Raw genomic sequence first — 24,630 nt, 5'->3', positions numbered from 1 at the left:
TTTGTAAATTACTGTGTAGTCGAGAAACACACGTGGAAGAGCAATAACGTTATGTGTCTTCATCAGAGCACATCCATTAATGGCGGATAGAGTTTTATGGGTCATTTGACGGAGAGAACTCTCCTCGTCACTAATTGTGTACACGACGATGATCGTGCAAGAGCGAAGCGATAAGTCTCTTTCTGTAGCACGAATCAATTTCTTTTAAGATTTAGGGTTTCTTAACCCTTTTATAGAGAAATGGATATTAATGGGATTACCAACGGATGGAGAACTTTTGCAACTTCAGAAAGCCATGGATCTTTCCTGGGTTTGCCAAGATCCTACCCTAACACCATCCTCAGGTATTTAAACTTTCTTACTTTATCTTCTTCTTTTTTTGTTTTTGGTTTAGTGATTTAGGTCAAGAACTCTGTTTCAGGGAGAGAATTCATATGGGGAATGGTTATAGTGGCAAAAGAGCTTTGGTGATTTCTAATTCAAAGAAAGCGAATCTCTCTGCTTCCTCCAAGCAGAGAATCAATCTACAGATTAATGAAGAAAAGGAGCTTACTTTCACTGAGTTCTTGAAACACCCATCTGGCATGGAGGCTGTAATCAACGCTAAGGCTTTGCAGAGTTATCATCTAGTTGAGGATAGTGATGATACTTACAGGTTCTTTCTTATACCCAAGATTATCAATGTTCACTGGACACAGAAAGCTTCCCTGTTACTTGTCTGGCTTTAAGGTCTTTTCCATAGGTTTTAGGATCTTCATTGCTTTGCTTGTTATATATGTAAGCCTCTTTTAGTTTTCTAGGTGGGAACTATTAAGAGAGGAAATGTTATACCCCTTAAGTAGAAGTATCTAAAGAGTGTATCTCTAATTATAGACATAGATTTTTCTGCTTGATATCCAAATCACAAGCTCATGAGATGTTTTCTTATCTGTTAGAAGATATATATGGAAATATGCTTTTGTCTGTAAAGGGAGATAGTAAATCTTTGTCTTACAGTGCAGATGTACATTGCCAAAAGTTCAGTTAATGAGCTATGAAGTTTATCCAGTACTGATTTTGAGGGTCACTCCCACACAGGAAGATTGTACAGTTGAGCTGCTTTCCTGCAAGGTTGGATGAAGAAGACCCACTGTTCTGATTTATCTGATATTCGATTGTTTTCCTTTTTACCAACAAATGTTTTGAACCGTTGTCTTGCAGTTGGAGGGTTCAGAGTTGTTGGAGAGCCAAAGTGAAAGGTTTTCAGGTAACTCTCGTCTTGTGAACAAAAGCACTTGAAAATATTACTTCAATTCTAAGGTTTCTAAAGTAATACAAGTGTTTTCCCATTTCTGGTTCGCAGCAAATATGACAAACTGCATGACTTGGAACATGGAAGATCCAGACCCATTTTTGGAGGTTGACGTGAGATTAAATGTCACTCTAGAGGTAGTGTACTGCAGTTCAGTTTCTTCATTCCCTCGTAACTTCATTCTCGTGCAGTCGTATGTAGCCTTAAGAGTATCAAATACGCACTGCACAGTGATGTTCTTCTGTGATCCATCATTGTGTGGAATGTGGATAGTTCATATTTATGACACTGATGCGGTTTATGTATATGAATAAGCTCTATTTCCGCTGTTAATCAAAATCCCCCTTGTTCATAGCAGATCTCAACGCGACCGTTCACTATGCTTCCTGTATCAGCTGTTGAGGCTCCTGGGAATCTGTAAGTGTACATTGTTGTTCACTTTACCTTTATCCTGCTTCTTGGCTCGAATTGTCGAGCAAATGTTATATTTTGATACGATGATTGCAGAGTAATGCAGACTCTGGTAGATACACTCGTTCCCCTTATGCTTCAGCAATTACTTAAAGATTACGACGAATGGATTCAAAAACAGCAGCAAAACTCCTTAAACGCAACTTCTTAATCTATGAACGATGTTTTGTCAAACAGAAGATGCAGGATTTGTTGTACTGTTTTTGGCCGTTTGAGATGACAGCATGTATTAGAATTAGAAATAGCTCTGTATTAAAAGTTGAACAAAATTACTGCAAAAAGTAAACATTTATAAGCTCAAAAGGGAGATTTGGTTCACTTGTAAACTTTGGCCGTTTGAGATGACAGGCGTGTGTAATAGAGATAACTCTGTATTAAAAGTGCAATGAAAAAAATACCAACATTAATAAGGTCAAAAGAGATTTGTTTCACTCGTAAACTTTTGTCTTCCTTGTGACATAAAAATACAGCACAATAAGATTACATAACTTCTTCGTCATCAGTCAAAATCTCTCTGATCCTAAAGGCCAACCCAGTANGGAGGGTTCAGAGTTGTTGGAGAGCCAAAGTGAAAGGTTTTCAGGTAACTCTCGTCTTGTGAACAAAAGCACTTGAAAATATTACTTCAATTCTAAGGTTTCTAAAGTAATACAAGTGTTTTCCCATTTCTGGTTCGCAGCAAATATGACAAACTGCATGACTTGGAACATGGAAGATCCAGACCCATTTTTGGAGGTTGACGTGAGATTAAATGTCACTCTAGAGGTAGTGTACTGCAGTTCAGTTTCTTCATTCCCTCGTAACTTCATTCTCGTGCAGTCGTATGTAGCCTTAAGAGTATCAAATACGCACTGCACAGTGATGTTCTTCTGTGATCCATCATTGTGTGGAATGTGGATAGTTCATATTTATGACACTGATGCGGTTTATGTATATGAATAAGCTCTATTTCCGCTGTTAATCAAAATCCCCCTTGTTCATAGCAGATCTCAACGCGACCGTTCACTATGCTTCCTGTATCAGCTGTTGAGGCTCCTGGGAATCTGTAAGTGTACATTGTTGTTCACTTTACCTTTATCCTGCTTCTTGGCTCGAATTGTCGAGCAAATGTTATATTTTGATACGATGATTGCAGAGTAATGCAGACTCTGGTAGATACACTCGTTCCCCTTATGCTTCAGCAATTACTTAAAGATTACGACGAATGGATTCAAAAACAGCAGCAAAACTCCTTAAACGCAACTTCTTAATCTATGAACGATGTTTTGTCAAACAGAAGATGCAGGATTTGTTGTACTGTTTTTGGCCGTTTGAGATGACAGCATGTATTAGAATTAGAAATAGCTCTGTATTAAAAGTTGAACAAAATTACTGCAAAAAGTAAACATTTATAAGCTCAAAAGGGAGATTTGGTTCACTTGTAAACTTTGGCCGTTTGAGATGACAGGCGTGTGTAATAGAGATAACTCTGTATTAAAAGTGCAATGAAAAAAATACCAACATTAATAAGGTCAAAAGAGATTTGTTTCACTCGTAAACTTTTGTCTTCCTTGTGACATAAAAATACAGCACAATAAGATTACATAACTTCTTCGTCATCAGTCAAAATCTCTCTGATCCTAAAGGCCAACCCAGTACGAACGGCCATTGGTGTTATGCATCGGAGATGGAGTAGGTGAAGACACCGACCATTCATACCAAACCTGAAACCAAATATCAGAGAATCAATAATAGTTCTTTAGACAAAAAGAAGTTGTTGTGTGGAATCTTTATGGTTTCAACTTTTTCTTTTACCTTTGAGGAACCGCAACATCTCCAAAAGTGTACTTCTAATGGAGTATCAGGGTGAACTTCCACAGGCTTCCTCAATGGGAAAAAGATTGGGAACCTGCCAGAAGCAACACAATATAGTCTCGGTTTTTAAGTAAAGAGGTTCGATAGAAAAGAGTGAATCAACTGATTCAAGTATTAAACACCATTTTTAAACATTAAGCCACTACCAGCTGAACATGTTTGGCGTTGCTGTTGTAGGCTCAATCCCAAGATGGACATCTTTGTAAAGGACGGAATCAAAATAGCCAGCGAATCCTGTTTTTGTTGAGTTATGTATGATCGCATTAGATTCAGTTTCAGATTACAGAAATGGAGATGAAAAAACCCATTAACAAGCAAAAAGGACTAGAAAAAAAGCGTACCATGCACCAAAGCTGAGCCAGAGTCGCTTGGTAGATTGAACTGAAGCTTCTTGTAGCGTTGGTTGTTGGCTTTTGTTGAGAAGTTTGGATGAGTAAATGTGAAAACCTAATTAAGACCAAACCAAAATTCCTGAGATGGAGAGATTGCAAGATTTGCATAAATGTATTCAAAGAGACCTCCTTAAGCTATTAAACAATGCTGGAGACAGAGAGACACTCACATCTTGGGAAGGAGCAAGTTTTGCTACGCTATGCAGCTTGACAACATAAGCAGTTTCAAAGTGCGCAAGATCTTTATGAGCCTTAACCTGCCAAATAGATGAAAACTTCTTGAGCTAATCTGAAAATTCTTGTGAATAAGAGCACATAGCAAATAGCAGAAGAACCTACGTCATTGTAAAGCTTCGAAGCTGTCACAGGCTGTATGAAACTTGTATACCTGAAAAAGTAAAGATGATGTTCCTCCTCCAGTTAGAGAAACAAAAGAACAGATGACTTTATTATGGAAATTCAACTAATCGAAGACATAGGAGTACACATACGAGGATGGTATTGAAATCCCGTCTGGCTTCAAAAACCTTTGAGCTCCATCGAGACACTCAGGAGAAAGTTCATTGTCTCCAAAAGAACCCAGCAGTTCGCTAACCTGCAAAGAAGAGGCAAACGAGAATTAGATGAACTCTAAAATGTCGGCATGAGTATTAGCTACAAAAATCTGCACATACTGACCAATATATCAGCTTGCTCAGGAGCATTCCAAAAACGCATGTCACAGGATATTATCGTAACAATGTCTTCCCATCCTTCCATCTTAACCAAATTCTGTCAGAAAGGATAAATAACAATACTCAATTAGAAACTACACCGCAAGTCCTAAAGAAATCAAGATAAAAAAATATAGCCATGTTAAAATTAACTCGGTGTTGACAACTCACATGGAGTGTTACTACTGCATTAGGATTCTTTTCCACAGCATACACTTTCAACTTCCGGCCAGTTTCTTCAGCTGCCTGGGAACGGCAACCAATGAACACAATAGATTTAGGAGACAAATGAATTTCAAAGTATCCTTGTAATCAGCATGGAATCGCATCAGGACTTTACCTGTAACGATGCCCTCACAAGGGGTCCTCTTCCTGCCCCCACAACCATCAACACCTAAAAACTAAATCGTTAGTCCTACTGAAGTATTTCACAAATATACCAGAAACAAAACTTATATAATGAAATTGCCACTTTGTAAACAAAACATTGACATGTGACATACAGTAGTCAACTCGGACGCTTTTTCATCAGGTACCCTGTCCACCAAGGCCTTCTCAACTGCTCTTTGATACTAACAATATAAAGATGATAGAAAGTTAAAAGCATGTTTTAAAAACCAAACTAAGCTAATTCTTAGTATAATAATTAATTGTTCAACATGATTCATCAATCAGCCCACTCTCCTCTGCAAACTAAAGCAGAAATAAGAGAGGGGAATCCAAAGGTGTTAAAATTTCAGATGTAAGGGAAAAAAACTAGCATATGCAGCAACATACTTGGATGTATTTAACAGAGTCTCTCTCAAACGTCTCATAGGTTTGAGCTTCGAGGTTGTCCATAAGAGGCTGTATTCATTAAGAAAAAAAGCAGTAGAGGCTCTTTACAGTAAGAATAGCACATTTTCATACAGGATATATTATTCTGATGAACGGACGGAAACCAGTATCACTTATGTAAGAGGCTAACCTGAAGGGGTGCCTGCAAAAAATCCCTGTAGCCCAGCTGTAAAAAAAGTAATATAACTGTCAGAATTGAGTTGTATCTGACTGCTTGCATCTAGTGATAAAAAAAAACATAGAGGAACTGAGACAAAAGGATCGAACAAACAACCTCGATGCGTTCCTGCTCAGGAAGTGGTTCCATCTTTTGGAACAGATAAGCAACATAGTCCAAATATGTCCGCAGAGGATGTTTCTCTGTACCTGACAAACAATGCCCATTTAGCTCAAAACTTGGAATTTACTATGATTATAACCAATGCCCGTGATAAGTTGAGCTAGGAAAACAAGCACAGAGAATAAAAGCTAACTCTTAGCGGACAAGAGATTATACAGAAAAATTACCCTCCGTTTTAGAATCATGAGACTTTTGAAGATTATGAACAGGCTTTCCAGAAATTACAACCTGCATTTACAAGATTGAATCCCAGGTTGAGTGGAAAAAATCGACCTTGTGAATCAAAATAGGATTTGAATTTAGCGTTCAATATCACAAAGAGTGGGATGTTTATTACCTGGGCAGCATGATCAAAAAATCCTGCTATTAGCTTTTGGTGGCGTTTTGACAAACAAGGATAACCCCGAGCATTTGTTAGGAAAGACTGCAAACCCAAAATAGAAGCACTTTGTGATTCACAGGACTTCAAAGTCGAGTTTTGAATAATGCGGCAAAAAGTCAGGCACTTACATCAGTGCTGACTATGGCTGCTCTCACAGACTCTCCCATCCAGCGTCCCAGTGAAGTTTCAGAGGGTAGCGTACTCCTACATAAAGGAAATGGTGTTATGTTTGAAGAGTGGAAAATAATTTTGGGTCCACATTAACAAAAATGATCAAGAGTCTCAACTCACAGAACATCAAGAGCAACAGACAGCTTACTGTCATGCTCACAAAGAAGACGAAACGAATTCCACAGCTCCCAGGAGTCATTCTGCATAGAAGAGAATATATATTAGAGCGATCCTAACACAAAGCCTACAAAAACGTGAACAGATAGAAACATTCATTTGTAATTATCGGTGGCAAAGGCCTATTAACACAGGCAACAGCAAGTGATCCGGAAGGCTTTGCACTAGAAAGTCCCTAAAAAATCTGAGACGGCACAAAAAGTATGAACAATCTCTAAGTTTGCAGCAAATTTGATCCTACGTCTTACCGGTCCCTCTGAGGTATCATCCATTGAATCACCATCAGACTTCACCAGTGGAACCCTCAGCCATAACTTCAGCGCAGAACGACATTTAAACAAAACAAAGAAGAAACAATAAAATGTTAGAGCTTCACTGAAGGTGCTATTGTAAAGAAAATTCTCATCTTAAATAAAAGCTAGACCGACAGCACGGAATTTGTAAACCACCACCTGCAAGGTAGTCAGCCCTTGTAAGATCTGGTTCACACATCTGGCGTAATTGGCACACGATTTCCCTTTAGGAGTGGGAAGAAGACATGCCTGTGACATATAACAGACATTAGCAGGATTGTTTCTCCTCAATCATAACAATCTAATACTGCAAAAAGAAATCACTTTGCAGCCAAGATAACAAAGAGATAATAGACAGTGAGTTAAATCCACAGATTCACAAGCACCTGTAAGGAGAGATGTGTAGCCCAAGCTATTTCTTGCTTCAATGTGGTTTCTGAATCCATCCGCAATACCTCATCTTCAGAATCCAAATCAATCCACGAACTAATTTTTCCTAGAGAATGAAAAAGTTTACAACTAATATGAAAACCCATCATTCATAACCATCACAAAAGCAGCACACAGGGGGAGAAGCAAAGAGAATCATACCAACAACATGACTGCTCCATTGAGAAGGTGACAAGACTAAGTCAGAGCCAGAGACTGGAAGAACCTGAGTATCTACACCATTTCCTTCCACCAAGCTCGGCCTATACGAAGGGTTCATCTGCAGTAAATAATAAAAAGCAAACTCCATTAAAGATATGATATAAAATTTCGAATCGCCAATGTCTACAGTAACAACAGACAAGGACGAGAGAGATTCGGGAGGAAGAAAGAAACGAACCAGAGGCGCGAGGACATAGTCAAAACCGCCGGTGGAAATGTTGAAGTTGAGGAGATAAGTAACATCTTCGGTGAAATCAGTCTCAACGCCGCAGTATCTGGATTCACTCCTTTCCCATCCTCCTCTCTCTCCGAGCGGCATCTCTTCGTCTCTCTTCTTCTCTCTATTGAGCTCACAAGGGACTGAATGAATTGAAAGGAAGTGAATCTTTGTTCTCTAGCCGACGACGACAAAGACGAAGAAAGGGTTTTTCACAGGGTTTAATTTTACTGATGTTGGGCTTTCTTGTGGGCTTTTACAGATATGCTATACCTAGGCCCAGTTATATTACCACAATCCTGGCGTAAAAAGAATAAGATTGGTTTTGATATAAAAAGATCAGTCTAATTGGTTTTGTGGTTCTTAAATCAAACAAGAGCACCTTCAGTCTAACATGGAGTTTGTGGTTTGTGATAGTGCCATCAATGTGTTACCAGTTCCCACTTGAACTCAAGCTACCTAGCATATGGTATGTTCTTAAAAAGAATAATGTTGAATAGAGTTATTTCAAAGTGTTATATCATAGAAAATTATGTCAGAGACAACAGATATAACGAAAAGATTATTTAATCTTGAGTCACGAGAATTATGTACAACTTAAGAATCACAAAGCATCGAGGTGCTCGGATGGAATTCAATAACATTTTAGCAAATCATTTTTATGAAAAAGAAGTCGCAGGAAACCAGAAGAAACGAATGATCATTTCCTAATAGAACAAGTAGAAAAAACAAATTGAAAACCCAATACCATTCTCTCTTAAGCATCAATCTTGAGATTAACATCCCTGGAGGAAGAGTTTCCATCGATGTTTCTGTTTTCAACTTCATCAAAATGGTCTTCACGGGCGTTATCAGCGAGCATGAGAGCAACCAACCAGAAAAGGCACGAGTCCAATGACACAAAGGCACCTCCACCAATCAGACCGGTCTTAGCAGTGGGGCAGCTGGTCTCTAAGTTGCGGTGAACATTACGGGTCAAGTGAAGATGCTCTGTAATCGTTGGCCAGAGCAACAGAGACAAGGCCAGTCCAGATGTTATCCTACAAGACAAAAACCATAGATGTATTGGTGAAACAAAAATTAGTCACCACCACCAAAGATGTATTGGTGAAACAAAAACGAGATTGAAAAGGAGATGATGTGCTTGCTTACAAGGCAATGTTGAAGAAGACAAAGAAGCTGGTGCTTTTGAACAAGGCAGAGTTAGGAACAGACTTTCCCTTGTAAGAGATGAACAAGGATTTGTAGCCAGCAAAAGTGCAGGCAAGGAGAAAGGCAGCAGAGAGGTATCCCAAAGCAACAGTCGGATCAGATGGATATTTGCAAATAACTACTCCCTTTCCAGTTATTGGAGTCCCAGATGCAGGCTAATGTGAAAACACACACAAAGAAGAGAAAAAAATCACACAATCAATAACACATTGAATAAGTAAGCGGAGTGGTTTACCCCCAACCATATAAAAAGATCCTCCTGGAGAGAGATCTCAGTGACAGAGATGAGCTAAAAAAAAATTGTGTATAAAGAGTAAAATTTAGCAGTAGGCCATCAAAGTTAAGATGAGTACAATAGGTTTCTCTATCATTAGATATAATAATCATGAAGCCGTGAGAAAGAGTAGTGTACAAGATCACTGCAAAACCAAAAATGTTGTACTGAGACTAAAACAAATGTAAACAGCAACGTGAACCAAAGTGTTAGCACATACAACAACCAAAAGAAACCTAAACAAACAAGAAATCCAAGAGGTAACAAAAGGTAGTGCGGAGAAGATTCACTGATTAATACTAATAGACAAGTCCAAAATCTCATTCAAAGTTCTTGTGCCATTTAGTAACACGAAGAATTCGATAAAACAACCAAAAGCATCCAAGACATACATGAAATCAAAATACACTATGAACACGAAAATTCTCAAGGTTGTTGACTTTTTTTTTATTTATAATACCTTCTTGTTCTCAGCGATGACTCCCAAAACAAAGGAGACAACGCCTAACGCAGAGACGATCAACGACATATGTTTCATAGTAACCGCCATAATTGTCTCTTCTTCTCCTCCGTCTAAATCTAAACCTAAATATAATCCGAGAAAATCACAACAAGAATATATTAAAATTCTCGATTTCCCCCTAAACAGAAAACAGAGACGGCAAAATCGAAAGAAAAGTACAGTAGGGAGACTCACCGAGACGACGACGACGATTGAAATGAATATGGGGAGATTTGTTGCGGCTTCACAGAGATAGAGAGAGATCGGAGGATAAGGTTTGTTTTGGGTTGATTTGGTTTAGCGTTGACGAGTATTGCTTATTTTTTTTTAGGTTCACTCAAGATTCTGTTGACCTTCAATAAAAGATTCGATATTTATCATTCTTTTTTTTTTTTTTTTGCGTTACATGTATCTTTAAAATAAAATCTTATGAAATGTAGAGATTTACTTCCTCATCAGTCATCATATTACTTTTTCTGAGTATTATTTATCAATTTAAAATGTTTTTTCGAATTATATTTATATATTATCTTCCCACATATAGATATTTACGGAAAAAAATAAAAATAAAAATAATCTATGATTAGATAAAAAATGAATTATTTTTTTAACGATAGCAAGGAATCAGAAAGCTAGATGCGTTTTATCCGGTCGGTGAACTGATCGCGACTCACACACAAAAGTTACAATGTACAGACCAAAATTGGCCACGGTCTCTTCTTCTACACCCTCCTCGAGCTTTACTTGTCCTTATCACTTTCCCTTGAAAATTAAATTGATGCTTCTCTAAGTTATATAATCAACAACAAATAATATATCAAATCAAACCAACCCGATATCACATTCTCTTTTCAATATCTAATCATTCCAAGAGAGTTATGATGGGTTACAAAACGGGCTTTTTGTTGTCTCCCCATAAAAGATGACAGCTCTTCCACTTTCATCTTTAGATTATTATTGTACAAGTTTAAAGTTAAAACCTACGACTACGAGTGGATAACATGATTTTGGTTTGACTTATTTGTTTAGATTGAAATACAATATTTGGACTCGACGTCCAACCGATACTTCTTATACTTTTTATCTTTCTCGTCTTCTAGGTCACGCCTTTCTTGTTTTGGCTTATAGATTTAATGATGTAAGGATAAAGATTCGATTGTTGAATTTTACACGATCGACTTGAATAGTAGGTGGAAACGTTACTTGATCAAAGAAATAAAAAAGGCTTTTTATGTGTGGCCATGAAGGTGGGTGACTGATATAATGTTGTTGAGGAAGACGAAATACTTTATGTGTGGGTGATTGAAATATAATGTTGTTGTTGAGAAAGAAGAAATTAAAAGTCATTGCAGAATCAGTGAATGCATGTCCACCATTGGACAATCGATCTTTTGGGGGTAAAAAGACAAATGCAAAGTTCTATTTAATAAAAACGTGGAAAAGTGTATTCATTACCTTCTTGAGGTGGAAAAGCTTATATAAATTGAGTTAAGAGTGGATATCCAAGTCATTTTAGATTTATTGTTTAGTGCTTCAATATTTCACAATATCCTTAACAACTCCAAAAAGAAAGCTTTAATAAAAAAGATCATTACTAAGTTTTATGGGTTTCCCAACAACAACAAGCACATCGACAAGCATATGTTGGTTTTATCAAGTTCCCAACAACAACAAGCATATCGACAAGCATATGTTGGTTTTATCAAGTTTTTTTTTTCTTCTTTAATTCAGCTCTCAAAAATTCATCACAAAACATAAGTGGGCCGAGAATGGGCTCAACAATGATACTGTAATTAAGGAGATAAACGAGAGAGAGCGGCTTGAAGGAGAAGTAATAAATGGTCCTACACCAACCGTACCTGCCGACCTCTTTACATTCCCTGTTTCACTGTTCCCATTCACAGGAAAAAAAAAAAAAAACATTTAATTTTGCATTTTTAACTTTAATAATACCTGAGAGCATCACAAACACTGCTTCTCAATCTTTCAAAAGATTCCCTCCTCTTTCTTTTTTTGACACCTCTGCTTGACCTCACCCACATGCCCCTGCCTCACATCAAACCATCTTTTTTTTATTTCGCAGTACTTGTTGATTATAGTAATAACAGTAACAAATTTGGCAAACCCAGATCTTCAGATATTGATGTTATTTATGTCCATATATATGATTCATTAACTTTTTAAACTTTAAGGAAATTTGTTCTTAAATTATCATTGATAGCCGTATCAATATAATATAAAATTAGATTTGATTTTTTGAGTGGTATTGTGAAGAAGCTACAGCTACGAAGTAGACCATTAGATGTTTAAAACTTAAACATTAAATGTTTCTCTTTTTAGTCGTGTTTAATTAAATTTTAATTATTGTTTTTCGTATTCGTAATATTTTTTTTTGGGTGTGATTACTGATTAGGGGTACCAATCAAAAAGCATATACACCGCCTTTCAGACATTGGGACAGACAATAAAAAAAAAGCCATTTTCGTTTTATGTTCTATGTCTAAATACAAGGAAAAAAACAAAACATTCTCTCAACTCCCAAGTCTTGTTATGTTTCAATCTTAATTCTTCAACTCTCTCTTCCTTCTTCTCCAAAATCCACCTAATAAGATAGTATAGTACTGTAGTTGATGTTTTCGATACTCGATTGATTTAGAGAAGTAAAGCCAAAACTCAGCTGTGTTCTTCTTCAAACAAAACTCAGCTCGTTTTAACCAGAGAGTTTCAGATTCTTTTGCTGTTTTCTTTTTGGTTTAGGTTTTTTTACGATTCATCTCTTGGTTCCGATGTTGTCCAAAGGTGTTTTTGCTGTCTTTTTCGTAGTCACTTTATTATGCGGAAGCTTGTTAATTGAAGTTGAAGGGATTGGTGTGAACTGGGGCTCACAGGCGAGGCATCCGCTACCTCCAGCTACGGTTGTGAGACTTCTCCGTGAAAACGGTATCCAAAAGGTGAAACTTTTCGAGGCCGACTCGGCGATTCTCAAGGCTTTGAGTCGGACAGGGATTCAGGTTATGGTCGGAATCCCTAACGACTTGCTTGCTCCTATAGCCGGAAGCGTTGCAGCCGCCGAGAGGTGGGTCTCTCAGAATGTCTCTGCTCATGTCTCCTCCAATGGCGTCGATATCAGGTTTGTGCTTATATCTAATTGAAACAGCATATTCTCTTTGTTTGTTCTAATCAAGAGCTTTAGGCTAAAGGTTCAATCTTTAGATTTTGATTACAGTTGATGAGGGAAAAAAATAGAAACTTTGAAGATAGTCTTTGATTCTTTGAGATTGAAGTTACAAAATGTGTGTTTAAAATCTAGGTATGTGGCAGTTGGGAATGAGCCTTTCCTAAAGGCATTCAATGGAACATTTGAGAGCATAACTCTTCCTGCTCTTCAGAATATACAATCAGCTATCATCAAAGCCGGTTTAGCTACTCAGGTGAAAGTCACAGTGCCGCTTAACGCTGATGTGTACCAAAGTGCGTCTAATCTCCCTTCTGATGGAGACTTCAGGCCTGAAATCCGTGATCTCATGTTAAACATTGTGAAGTTTCTGAGTGATAACCAAGCACCGTTCACTATCAACATTTACCCTTTCATCAGTCTTTACAACGATCCCAATTTCCCTGTGGAGTTTGCTTTCTTTGATGGAACAGGTGATCCTATAAACGACAATGGAAGAATCTACGACAATGTTCTTGATGCAAACTACGATACACTTGTGTGGTCGTTGCAGAAGAATGGGTTTGGGAACTTGACTATTATAGTTGGGGAAGTTGGGTGGCCAACAGATGGAGATAAGAACGCAAACATGGTCTATGCTAGGCGGTATAATCAAGGGTTTATGAACCGTCAAAAGGCTAATAAAGGAACACCTATGAGACCTGGTGCAATGGATGCGTACTTGTTTAGTCTTATTGATGAAGATGCCAAAAGCATTCAGCCTGGTAACTTTGAAAGACACTGGGGAATTTTTTACATTGATGGACGCCCTAAGTATCAGCTCAGTCTTGGTACCGGTAACGGGCTGATACCGGCAAAAGATGTGCACTATTTGGCAAAGAAATGGTGTATTCTTGCGCCAACTGCTAATCTTCAAGATCCTCAGTTGGGACCAAGTGTGAGCTACGCTTGTGATCATGCGGACTGCACTAGTCTTGGATATGGCTCCTCTTGTGGTAGCCTGAATTTAGCACAGAATGTTTCGTATGCGTTCAATAGCTATTTCCAGGTTAGTAATCAGCTCGACAGTGCGTGTAAGTTCCCCGGTCTCTCTATAATCACTAACAGGGATCCTTCTGTTGGGAGTTGCAAGTTCAAGATAATGATCAAAGATGATTCTAGTGAAGCAAGTACCATGATGCCTTTGACACGACCGAGGGCAGTGTTGCTACTCTACTTGATGTGTCTGTATATTGTTCTGTGAATACATTGAAGAAAATTTAATGGGTTTGATTATTTCTTTTGTGAAACTTTGGTGTTTATGGAGGAACATAAAGATACAGTGAGATTTATGTCTTTTTTGTTTGATCTATCTATTTCTTCTGGATAGCAGTTTGGTGTTCGCTGTCTCTCTTTTGCCTCTCTTGTTAGTGATCAGAGCTCATAATGAACAAAAAGGCTCCAAGCCTAAAGTTTTCTATATCTTCAAACAACACAACCTTATTGGTCCAGCAGGTTTTTCTGCAAAAGAGGGCTACAGGAGGTGTCACTGCTGAGAATATGTTCACCATTAATAGTCTCTTAAGATTGAGAAAACTTTTACTTTATTATTAAATGAGAAACGATTTACAGACGGTGGTGAACCAAGAGAAATACCAAACCAAAGACCACTGGAATTGTTGTGGAGAACCTCAAACTCTTCTAATATCCCAAAAGGTCCCCAAACAACTAAAAATTATACCATGACCTTAGTCCACTTTCCTACTCTTTCTATTTACACTAAGCTTTACGGTATGTATGTAAAGAACATTCCAATGTATTAGATACAACATTGATTATCTTGCAATCATCGAGTCAGTGAGATAAATCAAGGAGAGAATTGGGGTGGATCTTCAGTGACGTGATCTGTCCATTGAAGTAAAGACTTTGGAGAGTTCTATGGAATAGTGTTTAATGCCTTGTTCGAGAGAATAAGGTTCAGTCTAGTAGACATAAAAAGGAAGCAAAGGGACATGTGAGCTACTTATCAGAATTTAATAGTAATATGATAAGGGTTAGAATGGCGGAGGAAACATCAGAAGCTACCTGATCCGGTCGTCGCAGTCCTGGTTCTTTTAAAAGGCTCAGTTTGATGGTTCTGGAGATATGCTCTTGATCTCATATCTGCCTGCATATAGTAGTCTGTATTAATAGTTTAATACTTAAAGACTCTTACTTTCCACTTTTCACAAATTACTATCTGTTTGTTGGCATATATCAAAATGCATCACTTACCTGTCTAATAGGTTCGGGAACACGGTACTTGCAGGTCATCTTGACAATTTCAACAGCAGAATCAAGTGATATGCGATGGCCAACCGAAATGTATATGGGCTTTAGAGAACTCAGAGTTGGACGAAATCCCTGTTGAAAGTAATTTTTACAACTTGACCATTAAATTCACTATCAAATCCACAATGGAGAAGTTTCTTTACTTATAAAGTGATTTAATCACTACTAATAGAACGGTATAGAGAAAGAGACACGACATATTATAGACAGCAATTGTTAAAGCAAAGTCACTTACTACTCCCCACGTAAATCCAGAGTTCCCTACCAAAGAAATAACTTGCTCATGCTCGTTTTCTTTGAGCTGAAGTGACCGTCTCACCTCAGATTGATTCAGACCATCCACATGATGCAGCTGAATATGTTACAAACCATATATTCAACATTAATGATCAAATGCACATGCACGAAAAGCAATAACCGATGGCACAATGAGACACAAGCAAAAACGGTTTCCAAAGATTTTTCTGAGAAGTTCGTACGTTCTTTCCGACCCCAATGGTAGGGAGGTGAGCAAGAACACCTAAATGACACGCCAAGCCAAATCCTAGAACACAATTACATCCAACACCATAAATTACAAATCTTGAGATGCAACTTAAAAACCTAAGGTAAACAGAGAAAGTTCATGTTTATTACCTCGTGGATGAAGTATTCCATTTCCATCCACCATCAGTACCTTTGTAAGAAAACAAAGTAAGAAACTTTTAGAAGATAAAAAAGCAAAAAACTTAAAAAGACAACTCAGAAGCAATGGTTTAAGAGTAGCCAACTGCAAATTACAGAAAATTTATAGAGAAAACCAAAACCTGAGGATAGAAAGGATTCTTATCATCCCTCATCTTTTGCAGAATCTGCAAGAGAACCGGAGCCTGTAACATCAACAAAACAAAAAAGATCCAATTTTGGGAGTTGAGATACTTCTTCAGTCAAGCAAATGAAAACAACAGAGCATTTTGCTCGAGGAGACGGGAACCTCACGAAAGGCAAGAAATCCAGGGACATAAGGAACATGAAGACGGAGAAGAGAGAACTCATGATGGACTACACGCAGAGAAGGTAGCTCGAGAACAACGAGACAAGCGCAGGCGACGGATGAATCTTCCTTGGAAAAGCTCATATCTACACCTCCAACGTACTTAAGCATCTCCGATCCCTGAGACAGTTCCATTGATGAAGATAACTTCCATGTAAAGTCATCGTACTCGATCAGCTTCTTCTTCAGCTCATCCTGCTCTCTGAAACCAATCAAACAAACTCCTCAATCGATTTGATTGCCTAAAATCAAATTAACATCGAATTCGAAACCTACTCTGTCCAATTCTCGATCTGATTTACAGACGAAGCTTCCCCTCCATCCATATCCAGAAACAGTTCAGTCGCCGGCGATATGAAAGATCCTCCTAATCAGAACAATGAAACGTCGTCGTAATGATGACAGTACAAATATGGGCCTTTAACAGGCCCAAGTTTTAAAAACAATGGGCTAGGGTTTGTTTAGTGGAAAAAACGGGTCGGGTTATAATTTAGTATTGAGTCGGTTTAGCTTTGTCGTCTCCATCTACCTCGGCCACCTCCGTCTTCTGCTGCGTTTCTTACTCTCTCTTTACAACTATAAGCTTTTTTTTCGTTTTCCCCTTTCATTTTTTCTTTTCTTTTTTTCCGGTAGCTTAGTAATATCCGCGATCCCAACGTCTGAATTGATCGTCGTATCTGAAAAAAAAGAGAGAGGAGATTTATGGACGGAGAAGAGCATGCCGAAGTCCCTATTCCGATGGTGGAGGATGAGCTATCGGCTGCAGCGGCGGAGGCGATTACAGAGTTGGCGAATTATACCGAGGAAGCTGACCCTGGGGAAGGAGGAGGAGGACAACAGGAAGGAGGAGGTGAACAGAGTGTAGATGACGAACTTATATTGGAGGCGACGAACCTTATGGAAAATATTACTTCCGTTGCTAATAACCCTAATCCTAAGAATCTTCACAAACTTAGCAATCTCCTCGAATCTCAGGAGTCTCAGTTTTTGTCTATTTCGTATGTCTTCTTTTAACCTTTAGCTATCAGTCTCTCTCTTTTTGATTTTTGTAGTTTTCTTTAGCTTTGACGCTTACTTGTATCTGCAGGTTCTTAGAGGAGACTGGACAGTACTTAAGTGCTCGCAATAGTCATAACAGTGGCAAGCTGTGTAATCTCATCCGAGTAAGTCTTTTTTTAAAGATTGTTCCTTTTAAAAAAAAATCATGGGTGGGTTTCTTCTTCTGATTTTGGTTACTTGATTTTGGCAGGAAAATGATGAGTTTTTTGAATTGATATCCTCAACTTTTCTATCTGAGAATGCTTACTCAACCGCGGTAAAGGCTGCCTCTGCAAGGTTGCTAATGAACTGTTCGCTTACTTGGATGGTAAAAGTTCACGAATTTCTTGCTACTTACCCTTACGTTTAGTTTTCGTTCGTTGGTTGGCTCATGACTCAATTCTGTTTTTTTTTTCAGTATCCTCATGTTTTCGACGATGCTGTTACGGACAACTTTAAAAATTGGGTTATGGAAGAGGCAGTCAAGTTTCCTGGTGAAGACCCTGGCAGGAAGGAACCCACAGATTCTGAAATGTTAAAGACTTACTCTACAGGCCTTCTTGCTCTCTCTCTGGTGAGGTATTGACTAAAACATTCCCAACTTGTTGTCTCTTTCCATTTTTGCAAATGTTTTGGCGCCCACAGCTGATATATATATTTTTTCTTTTTTTTTTCTGACTCATGCAAGTCGTGGGCAATTAGTTGAAGACGTTTTGACATCAGGACTATCTGCTAAGCTTATGCATTATCTTCGAGTACGAGTTATTGGAGAGCCAAGCACAAGCCGTAGAGAAGCCCTTCACACAACTGAGACTAAGCACGTGTCCTTAAAAACAAAAGAAGAAGGTCGAAGTAGGGTGCGTAAGGTTGTGGATACTGTTGAAGGTGACCATGTTCTTGAGATGGATTCCGGCAGAGAGATGGGACAATCTGATGGCGAATTTGAAACCGATGGCAGAGAGAGATTTAATGTTTCAAGTGTTGTTGATTGTAAAATGAAACCTGTAGATGACAACAGTGGAAGAGATGACCCTTCAAGACACAGACTTAACAGATCAAAATCAAGGGGGAGAGGAAGGGTTAATGAAGGTGCAACTGATACAGAAGTTTTCTTGGCGTCTCCTAGATCAGGTCGTCTAGTTGTCAGAGATAAGGATCTATCAAAATCTTCAGATGGCAGAAATGCAGAAGACGTGACCATATGTCTGGGGAAAATGAAGTCTGGTATGATGGAGATAGAAAGAGAGGAGGGTGATGAATGTTTTCAAGGTTGCATTATAGGAACCAAAAATATAACTGATTTAGTAAAGAGAGCAGTTGGAGCTGCTGAAACCGAAGCTAGAGCTGCCCATGCTCCTGATGAGGCAGCTAAAGCAGCTGGTGATGCTGCAGCAGAGCTTGTTAAAACTGCTGCTTTGGAGGCATGTATTTTTTGTTGTTGTTGTGATTAGCTGTTAGTGATTTCATTTCCTTAATGAAGCTCTTAGGTACTGATATTTATATTGATCGTCTTTCTTTTATATTATTTAGGAATTCAAATCTACTGGCAGTGAAGAAGCTGCTGTGTCTGCTGCTACTCGTGCAGCTATTACAGTCATAGATGCCGCTGAGGTTTCAAGGTCAGTCATGCTATGGTGTCATGGATATTATCACTGCTCTTTATCAATTATTTATATCTGGACTTACACTCTGCTATTTGGTTGGTGGCAGAAATCCTACTTCTGTCACATCTGATCAGACTACAGAAATTGCGGATGTTAGTGAAGTTTCAATTCCAGATATCGAATCGTTGGCCAAGTTACAAGAAAGATATTGCATCCAGTGCCTTGAGATACTGGGAGAATATGTCGAGGTTCTTGGGCCTGTACTCCATGAAAAAGGTGTTGATGTATGCATTATGCTGCTGGAACGTACATCCCAATTTGATGACAGTTCTACCGTGTCTCCTTTGTTACCTGATGTCATGAAGTTAATTTGCGCTTTGGCTGCTCACCGGAAGTTTGCTGCGATGTTTGTTGACCGGGGTGGCATACAAAAATTGCTTGCTGTTCCAAGGGTCTCTGAGACCTTTTATGGTCTCTCATCTTGCTTATACACCATTGGCTCTCTTCAGGTAATTAAAACAACAAATTTCTACGACTTCTATTGCAATTTTTGTTCACCTTCATCTATCAGAATCTGACAATCGCTGAAGTTGTATAAATCCTGCTTGTTCTTACCTTCAAATTTTCTCAGGGTATAATGGAGCGTGTTTGTGCACTTCCATCGGATCTCGTACATCAAGTTGTTAAATTAGCTATCGAACTTCTCGACTGTTCCCAGGATCAAGCCAGGAAAAATTCAGCTTTATTCTTTGCTGCTGCATTTGTCTTTAGAGCCATTTTAGATGCATTTGATGCTCATGATAGTTTGCAGAAACTCCTTGCAATTCTTAGAANTCTGACAATCGCTGAAGTAGTATAAATCCTGCTTGTTCTTACCTTCAAATTTTCTCAGGGTATAATGGAGCGTGTTTGTGCACTTCCATCGGATCTCGTACATCAAGTTGTTAAATTAGCTATCGAACTTCTCGACTGTTCCCAGGATCAAGCCAGGAAAAATTCAGCTTTATTCTTTGCTGCTGCATTTGTCTTCAGAGCCATTTTAGATGCATTTGATGCTCATGATAGTTTGCAGAAACTCCTTGCAATTCTTAGAAATGCAGCCTCAGTTAGAACTGGTGCTAATTCTGACCGATCTGCTCCGGAAGTCATGACGTCCTCAGAGAAACAGATGGCATTTCACACCTGTTTTGCTTTGCGCCAATATTTTAGAGCTCATCTTCTTTTGCTTGTTGATTCAATCCGTCCTAGCAGAAGTAGCCGAGGCGGTGGACGAAATGTTCCTAATGTAAGGGCAGCCTATAAGCCCCTTGACATCAGCAATGAAGCTGTTGATGCTATCTTCCTTCAGTTACAGAAGGATAGGAAGTTGGGTCCGACCTTTGTGAGAACTCAGTGGCCTGCTGTCAATAACTTCTTGGCCTCCTCTGGACATGTTACCATGTTAGAACTATGTCAGGTACTTAGCATTTTACTCTCCTCATGTACTTTGTTGTCTACCATGTATTAACGTTATGGTCACATGCGCAGACTCCACCAGTAGATCGTTATCTGCATGATCTACTTCAGTATGCTTTTGGTGTTCTTCACATAGTTACATCAATACCTGATGGCCGCAAAGCAATTGCGCATGCCACACTCAGCAACAATCGTGCTGGCATTGCCGTCATTCTGGATGCAACAAATATTTCCAACAGCATAGTAGACCCTGAGGTCAGTAGTCCACTTCTATCCATTATTCACATAGATTTTGTCTTGCTTCTTCTGCTTCTCATTGATACTTGCCTGCTTCATGTTTTCTTTGTGATTGAAGATCATACAGCCTGCACTAAATGTCCTAATCAATCTGGTGTGCCCACCACCATCATTAAGCAATAAGCCACCGCTTGCACAAAATCATCAACCTGTTCCCGGTGAAGCCACTGCCCGTGATGGTTCTCTAGGTACTCTGTCCACTGGTAATGCTCCGCAAACTCCTGTTCCACCAGCGTCTTCAGGTTTGGTTGGGGATCGAAGAATTTTCTTAGGAGCAGGAACTGGTTCTGCTGGCCTTGCTGCCAAGTTGGAGCAGGTTTATCGTCAAGCCCGTGAAGCTGTTCGTGGGAATGATGGTATAAAAATTCTTTTAAAACTTCTTCAGCCCAGAATATATGTGAATCCCCCTGCTACCCCAGATTGTCTACGAGCACTAGCTTGTAGGGTACTTCTTGGTCTAGCTAGAGATGATACAATTGCACAAATACTGACTAAACTTGAGGTAGAATAGTAATTTTCATTCCCGGTTATCTTTATCCTCTTTCATATGTGAGATACATCTGATGAAGTTGAGCAGGCATCCTTGGTGGTAGATTCTGACTTTCCAAGCTTGGTTATAGGTTGGAAAGAGTTTATCAGAACTAATTCGGGATTCAGGTGGTCAGTCAAGTGGCACAGATCAGGGCAGATGGCAAGCTGAACTTGCTCAGGTGGCGCTTGAGCTAATAGGGGTAATCATCTATATTGATTTATTTTTCTTGTTTAATGTGTCGCTATGGGATTCTTTTTGTGCTTCGTAAGTAATTAGTGTTTATTTCATTCCTTGTTTCTCTGTTGAAGTTTTGCAGACATGTTTAATTGCGTTTTATATGTGTTTACAGATAGTGACAAATTCAGGGCATGCGACTACACTAACAGCCAGTGATGCTGCTACTCCAACACTGAGGCGTATTGAAAGAGCTGCCATTGCAGCAGCAACGCCTATAACTTATGATTCTAAGGAGCTTTTGCTCCTTATCCATGAGCACCTCCAGGCATCAGGTCTTGGTGAAACTGCTTCAGCTCTGTTAAAAGAGGCTCAATTAACTCCTCTACCTTCATTGGCTTCCCCTTCGTCTATTGCATATTCCTCTACGCAGGAGATGTCTACGCCGCTAGCTCAGGAACAATGGCCCTCTGGCCGTGCTAACAGTGGATTTTTCACCAGCAAACCCAAAGTCTGTGCACATGAAGAAGATCCTAATTCTAGATGTAATGCGGCTGTATCTGCCAAGAAGAAACATTTGGTTCCCTCAACACAGGAGATCCCCACACCAGTAGCACAACAACAATGGCCCTCAGGCCGTGCTAACGGTGGATTTTTCCCCAGCATACCCAAAATCAATGCACGTGATGAAGATCCTAGTTCAAGAGGTGACACAGCTCCATCTGCAAAGAAGAAGCAGTTGACTTTCTCCCCTAGCTTTAGTTTGCAGTCACGAAAGCAATCTTTCTCCCATGACGCTCAACCTCAGTCTACACAGAGAATAAATAGTAGTTCGAATTTAGATCCTGCTGGGGTAGACACATCAGAAACTGCTGCGGAATTAGTTTTCAAGAACGACCTTGACGCCGATGCTCAATTTAAGACCCCGGTTTCCTTTCCGAGAAAACGGAAATTGTCTGAGCTTAGAGACCCAGAGTTATCAGTTCCAGGTAAAAGAATCAATTTGGGCGAGGTAGGACCACGATCTCCAGCTTGTCCAACCACGGCTTCCTTACGTAGAAATTCATCCATTGTGGATGGCTCAGGTTTGCTAACACCAACTTCCGCTTTAGATGCCAACCAATCTGGGAACTCCAGACTGGGCCAGATGACACCTGCTTCTCAGCTAAGATTTCCCAATGATCCCCAGCCTTCCAATCCAGAACGGTTATCACTAGACTCCCTTGTGGTTCAGTATTTGAAGCACCAACACAGGCAGTGCCTGGCTCCAATCACAACTCTTCCCCCTGTGTCTCTCCTACATCCGCATGTCTGTCCTGATCCTAAAAGATTACTGGAAGCTCCACAAAACATCACTGGCCGTCTTGGTACCCGTGAGCTTCAAAGTTTCTACAGTGGAGTCCATGGGAATCGCAGGGATCGTCAATTTGTTTTCAGCAGATTCAAATCTTGGAGATCTTTCCGGGATGAGACTGCTCTCTTTACATGCATTGCACTTCTTGGAGGTACTAATCATATAGCAGTAGGTAGTCATGCTGGGGAAATGAAGATATTTGAAGCTAGCAGCGGTAGCTTGCTTGAGAGTTTTCAAGGTCATCAAGCTCCGGTTACACTTGTTCAGCCATATGTCTCTGGTGATACTCAGTTGTTGCTTTCTTCGAGCTCCAGTGATGTGCAGTTGTGGGACGCGTCTTCTATAACTGGTGGGCCTAGACACTCCTTTGATGGATGCAAGGCTGCGAAATTCAGCAACTCTGGGCTACGTTTTGCAGCGCTTTCTTGTGAAGCATCAACAAAAGATGTTCTTCTATATGACGTACAGACATGCACTCCTTGCGAGAAACTCACGGACACAATCACATCTTCCAGAAGTAATCCTTATTCTCTTGTACACTTTAGCCCTTGCGATACACTGATATTGTGGAACGGTGTTCTCTGGGACCGCCGTGTCCCAGAGGTTGTCCGTCGGTTTGATCAATTTACCGATTATGGTGGCGGTGGTTTTCATCCTTCTAGGAGCGAGGTAATGGATAAATCATATTACTCTTTAATCTGAATCAATGTGATTATACCAAAGCTATGAAATTGTTGTTCCTATTCCAGTTTACCAAACCTGATGAGAGTCTCTCAACCAAACCCTAGAACATTCTAAGACAACCTTATAAAACCCATCCCTCAGTACCTGTTCACAACAGTTTTAAATATTCGACATTAACTCGCTATAATATAGTAAAAAAATTACTTGCTGTTTCTTGGCTTATAGATATGTCGTTTCTATTACAGGTGATCATAAACTCAGAGGTCTGGGACATGAGGTCTTACAAGCTTCTTCGAAGTGTACCATCACTGGACCAGACAGCTATTACGTTCAACTTCAGGGGAGATGTTATATACGCAATGCTGAGGAGAAACATTGAGGACGTTATGTCTGCTGTTCACACACGACGTGTGAAACATCCCTTGTTTGCTGCTTTCCGCACTCTTGATGCAGTCAACTACTCAGACATTGCCACTATACCTGTCGACCGATGTCTTCTTGACTTTGCCACAGAACCAACAGATTCGTTCCTTGGGCTGATCACAATGGAAGACCAAGAAGATATGTTTTCCTCGGCCAGGATGTATGAGATTGGTAGACGGAGACCAACAGATGATGACTCCGATCCCGATGATGATGAAACGGAGGACGAAGATGAAGATGATGAAGACGACGAAGATGACCTGGACCGAATTCTGGGACTAGGTGGAGATGATAGCGATAGTGGAGATGATGATATTAGTAGCGATGACAATGAAGATAGTGGGAGCGAGTTTGATGATGATGGAGGGATGCTCCTTGAAGGTGGTGGTGGTCTAGTGGGGTTTATAACTGATGGTGTGGATGAAGATGATGATAATGGTGGGGATGATGAAGATGAAGATGAAGATGAAGATGAAGACGATGGTGACGAGGATTTCTTGAGCAGTGGCGAAGAGGATTATAGAGATAACATTCGTTCTTCTTAAAAGGTTGTAATTTTATTTCCTTTTGACCTCTACAGAGATCTGTATGGGTGGATTTTTATTATCCAAAGTTTTGATGATAAGTTCTTGTATCGTTTTTTCTTTGTTAAGTTGCATGTTTTAATTATTTGATGATCAGTAATTAAAAAAAGAAACAGATGTATTCATCATAATCATGGTTTTTAGAAGGTACCATGTGAAAGCCAATGAACGTGGAAAGGAGAAAGAGGGA

At 39.4% G+C, this 24,630-nt stretch overlaps 6 protein-coding genes across 8 annotated transcripts; 3 read left to right on the top strand and 3 right to left on the bottom strand.

Annotated features, from left to right (window-relative positions):
* Nucleotides 69–3,279, top strand: LOC104730187. 2 transcript variants are annotated; one of them, XM_010449319.2, is made up of 7 exons: nucleotides 69–344; nucleotides 422–655; nucleotides 1,002–1,112; nucleotides 2,302–2,345; nucleotides 2,442–2,527; nucleotides 2,749–2,807; nucleotides 2,898–3,279. In XM_010449319.2, exons 1-7 carry the CDS (start codon nucleotides 241–243, stop codon nucleotides 3,010–3,012), a joined length of 753 nt encoding a protein of 250 aa, XP_010447621.1. In that variant the 5' UTR covers nucleotides 69–240; the 3' UTR covers nucleotides 3,013–3,279. The 2 variants fall into 2 exon arrangements, with proteins under 2 accessions (XP_010447621.1, XP_010447620.1); XM_010449318.2 differs by lacking the exons at nucleotides 2,302–2,345; nucleotides 2,442–2,527; nucleotides 2,749–2,807; nucleotides 2,898–3,279 and adding exons at nucleotides 1,201–1,246; nucleotides 1,343–1,428; nucleotides 1,650–1,708; nucleotides 1,799–2,180 and having other exon boundaries at nucleotides 1,002–1,110.
* Nucleotides 3,213–7,967, bottom strand: LOC104730184 (protein arginine N-methyltransferase 1.5). Of its 2 annotated transcripts, none has more exons than XM_010449315.2 (23): nucleotides 7,751–7,967; nucleotides 7,513–7,630; nucleotides 7,308–7,417; nucleotides 7,081–7,170; nucleotides 6,877–6,942; nucleotides 6,572–6,651; nucleotides 6,409–6,484; nucleotides 6,236–6,322; nucleotides 6,066–6,126; nucleotides 5,833–5,924; nucleotides 5,689–5,724; nucleotides 5,499–5,567; nucleotides 5,225–5,293; nucleotides 5,062–5,115; nucleotides 4,893–4,967; nucleotides 4,687–4,779; nucleotides 4,500–4,603; nucleotides 4,348–4,396; nucleotides 4,179–4,265; nucleotides 3,958–4,063; nucleotides 3,763–3,850; nucleotides 3,557–3,650; nucleotides 3,213–3,465 (listed from the first exon to the last, which is right to left on the bottom strand). In XM_010449315.2, the coding sequence occupies exons 1-23, from the start codon at nucleotides 7,889–7,891 to the stop codon at nucleotides 3,382–3,384; spliced, it is 1,929 nt and encodes a 642-aa protein (XP_010447617.1). In that variant the 5' UTR covers nucleotides 7,892–7,967; the 3' UTR covers nucleotides 3,213–3,381. The 2 variants fall into 2 exon arrangements, with proteins under 2 accessions (XP_010447617.1, XP_010447618.1); XM_010449316.2 differs by having other exon boundaries at nucleotides 5,833–5,918.
* LOC104730183 lies at nucleotides 8,339–10,134 on the bottom strand. The gene is made up of 4 exons (XM_010449314.2): nucleotides 9,973–10,134; nucleotides 9,736–9,860; nucleotides 8,942–9,156; nucleotides 8,339–8,829 (listed from the first exon to the last, which is right to left on the bottom strand). The coding sequence occupies exons 2-4, from the start codon at nucleotides 9,823–9,825 to the stop codon at nucleotides 8,547–8,549; spliced, it is 588 nt and encodes a 195-aa protein (XP_010447616.1). The 5' UTR covers nucleotides 9,826–9,860; nucleotides 9,973–10,134; the 3' UTR covers nucleotides 8,339–8,546.
* LOC104730182 (glucan endo-1,3-beta-glucosidase 5-like) lies at nucleotides 12,235–14,411 on the top strand. Its single transcript, XM_010449313.2, has 2 exons — nucleotides 12,235–12,907; nucleotides 13,088–14,411. Exons 1-2 carry the CDS (start codon nucleotides 12,564–12,566, stop codon nucleotides 14,193–14,195), a joined length of 1,452 nt encoding a protein of 483 aa, XP_010447615.1. The 5' UTR covers nucleotides 12,235–12,563; the 3' UTR covers nucleotides 14,196–14,411.
* On the bottom strand, nucleotides 14,519–16,675 carry LOC104730181 (endonuclease V-like). The gene is made up of 9 exons (XM_019233782.1): nucleotides 16,572–16,675; nucleotides 16,236–16,497; nucleotides 16,069–16,131; nucleotides 15,899–15,938; nucleotides 15,742–15,806; nucleotides 15,498–15,614; nucleotides 15,206–15,334; nucleotides 15,017–15,098; nucleotides 14,519–14,913 (listed from the first exon to the last, which is right to left on the bottom strand). The coding sequence occupies exons 1-9, from the start codon at nucleotides 16,619–16,621 to the stop codon at nucleotides 14,909–14,911; spliced, it is 813 nt and encodes a 270-aa protein (XP_019089327.1). The 5' UTR covers nucleotides 16,622–16,675; the 3' UTR covers nucleotides 14,519–14,908.
* Nucleotides 16,816–24,525, top strand: LOC104730180 (DDB1- and CUL4-associated factor homolog 1). Its single transcript, XM_010449311.1, has 14 exons — nucleotides 16,816–17,293; nucleotides 17,383–17,458; nucleotides 17,545–17,661; nucleotides 17,752–17,912; nucleotides 18,022–18,754; nucleotides 18,864–18,952; nucleotides 19,044–19,446; nucleotides 19,569–19,754; nucleotides 20,016–20,393; nucleotides 20,465–20,647; nucleotides 20,748–21,191; nucleotides 21,310–21,420; nucleotides 21,571–23,418; nucleotides 23,679–24,525. Exons 1-14 carry the CDS (start codon nucleotides 16,998–17,000, stop codon nucleotides 24,399–24,401), a joined length of 5,748 nt encoding a protein of 1,915 aa, XP_010447613.1. The 5' UTR covers nucleotides 16,816–16,997; the 3' UTR covers nucleotides 24,402–24,525.

Source organism: Camelina sativa, chromosome 12 (genome assembly GCF_000633955.1).
Source record: "Camelina sativa cultivar DH55 chromosome 12, Cs, whole genome shotgun sequence".
In the NCBI taxonomy this organism is placed as follows: Eukaryota; Viridiplantae; Streptophyta; class Magnoliopsida; order Brassicales; family Brassicaceae; genus Camelina; species Camelina sativa.
Note: the sequence above shows the minus strand (reverse complement) of the source record. Positions and strands in the feature narration are given on the sequence as shown.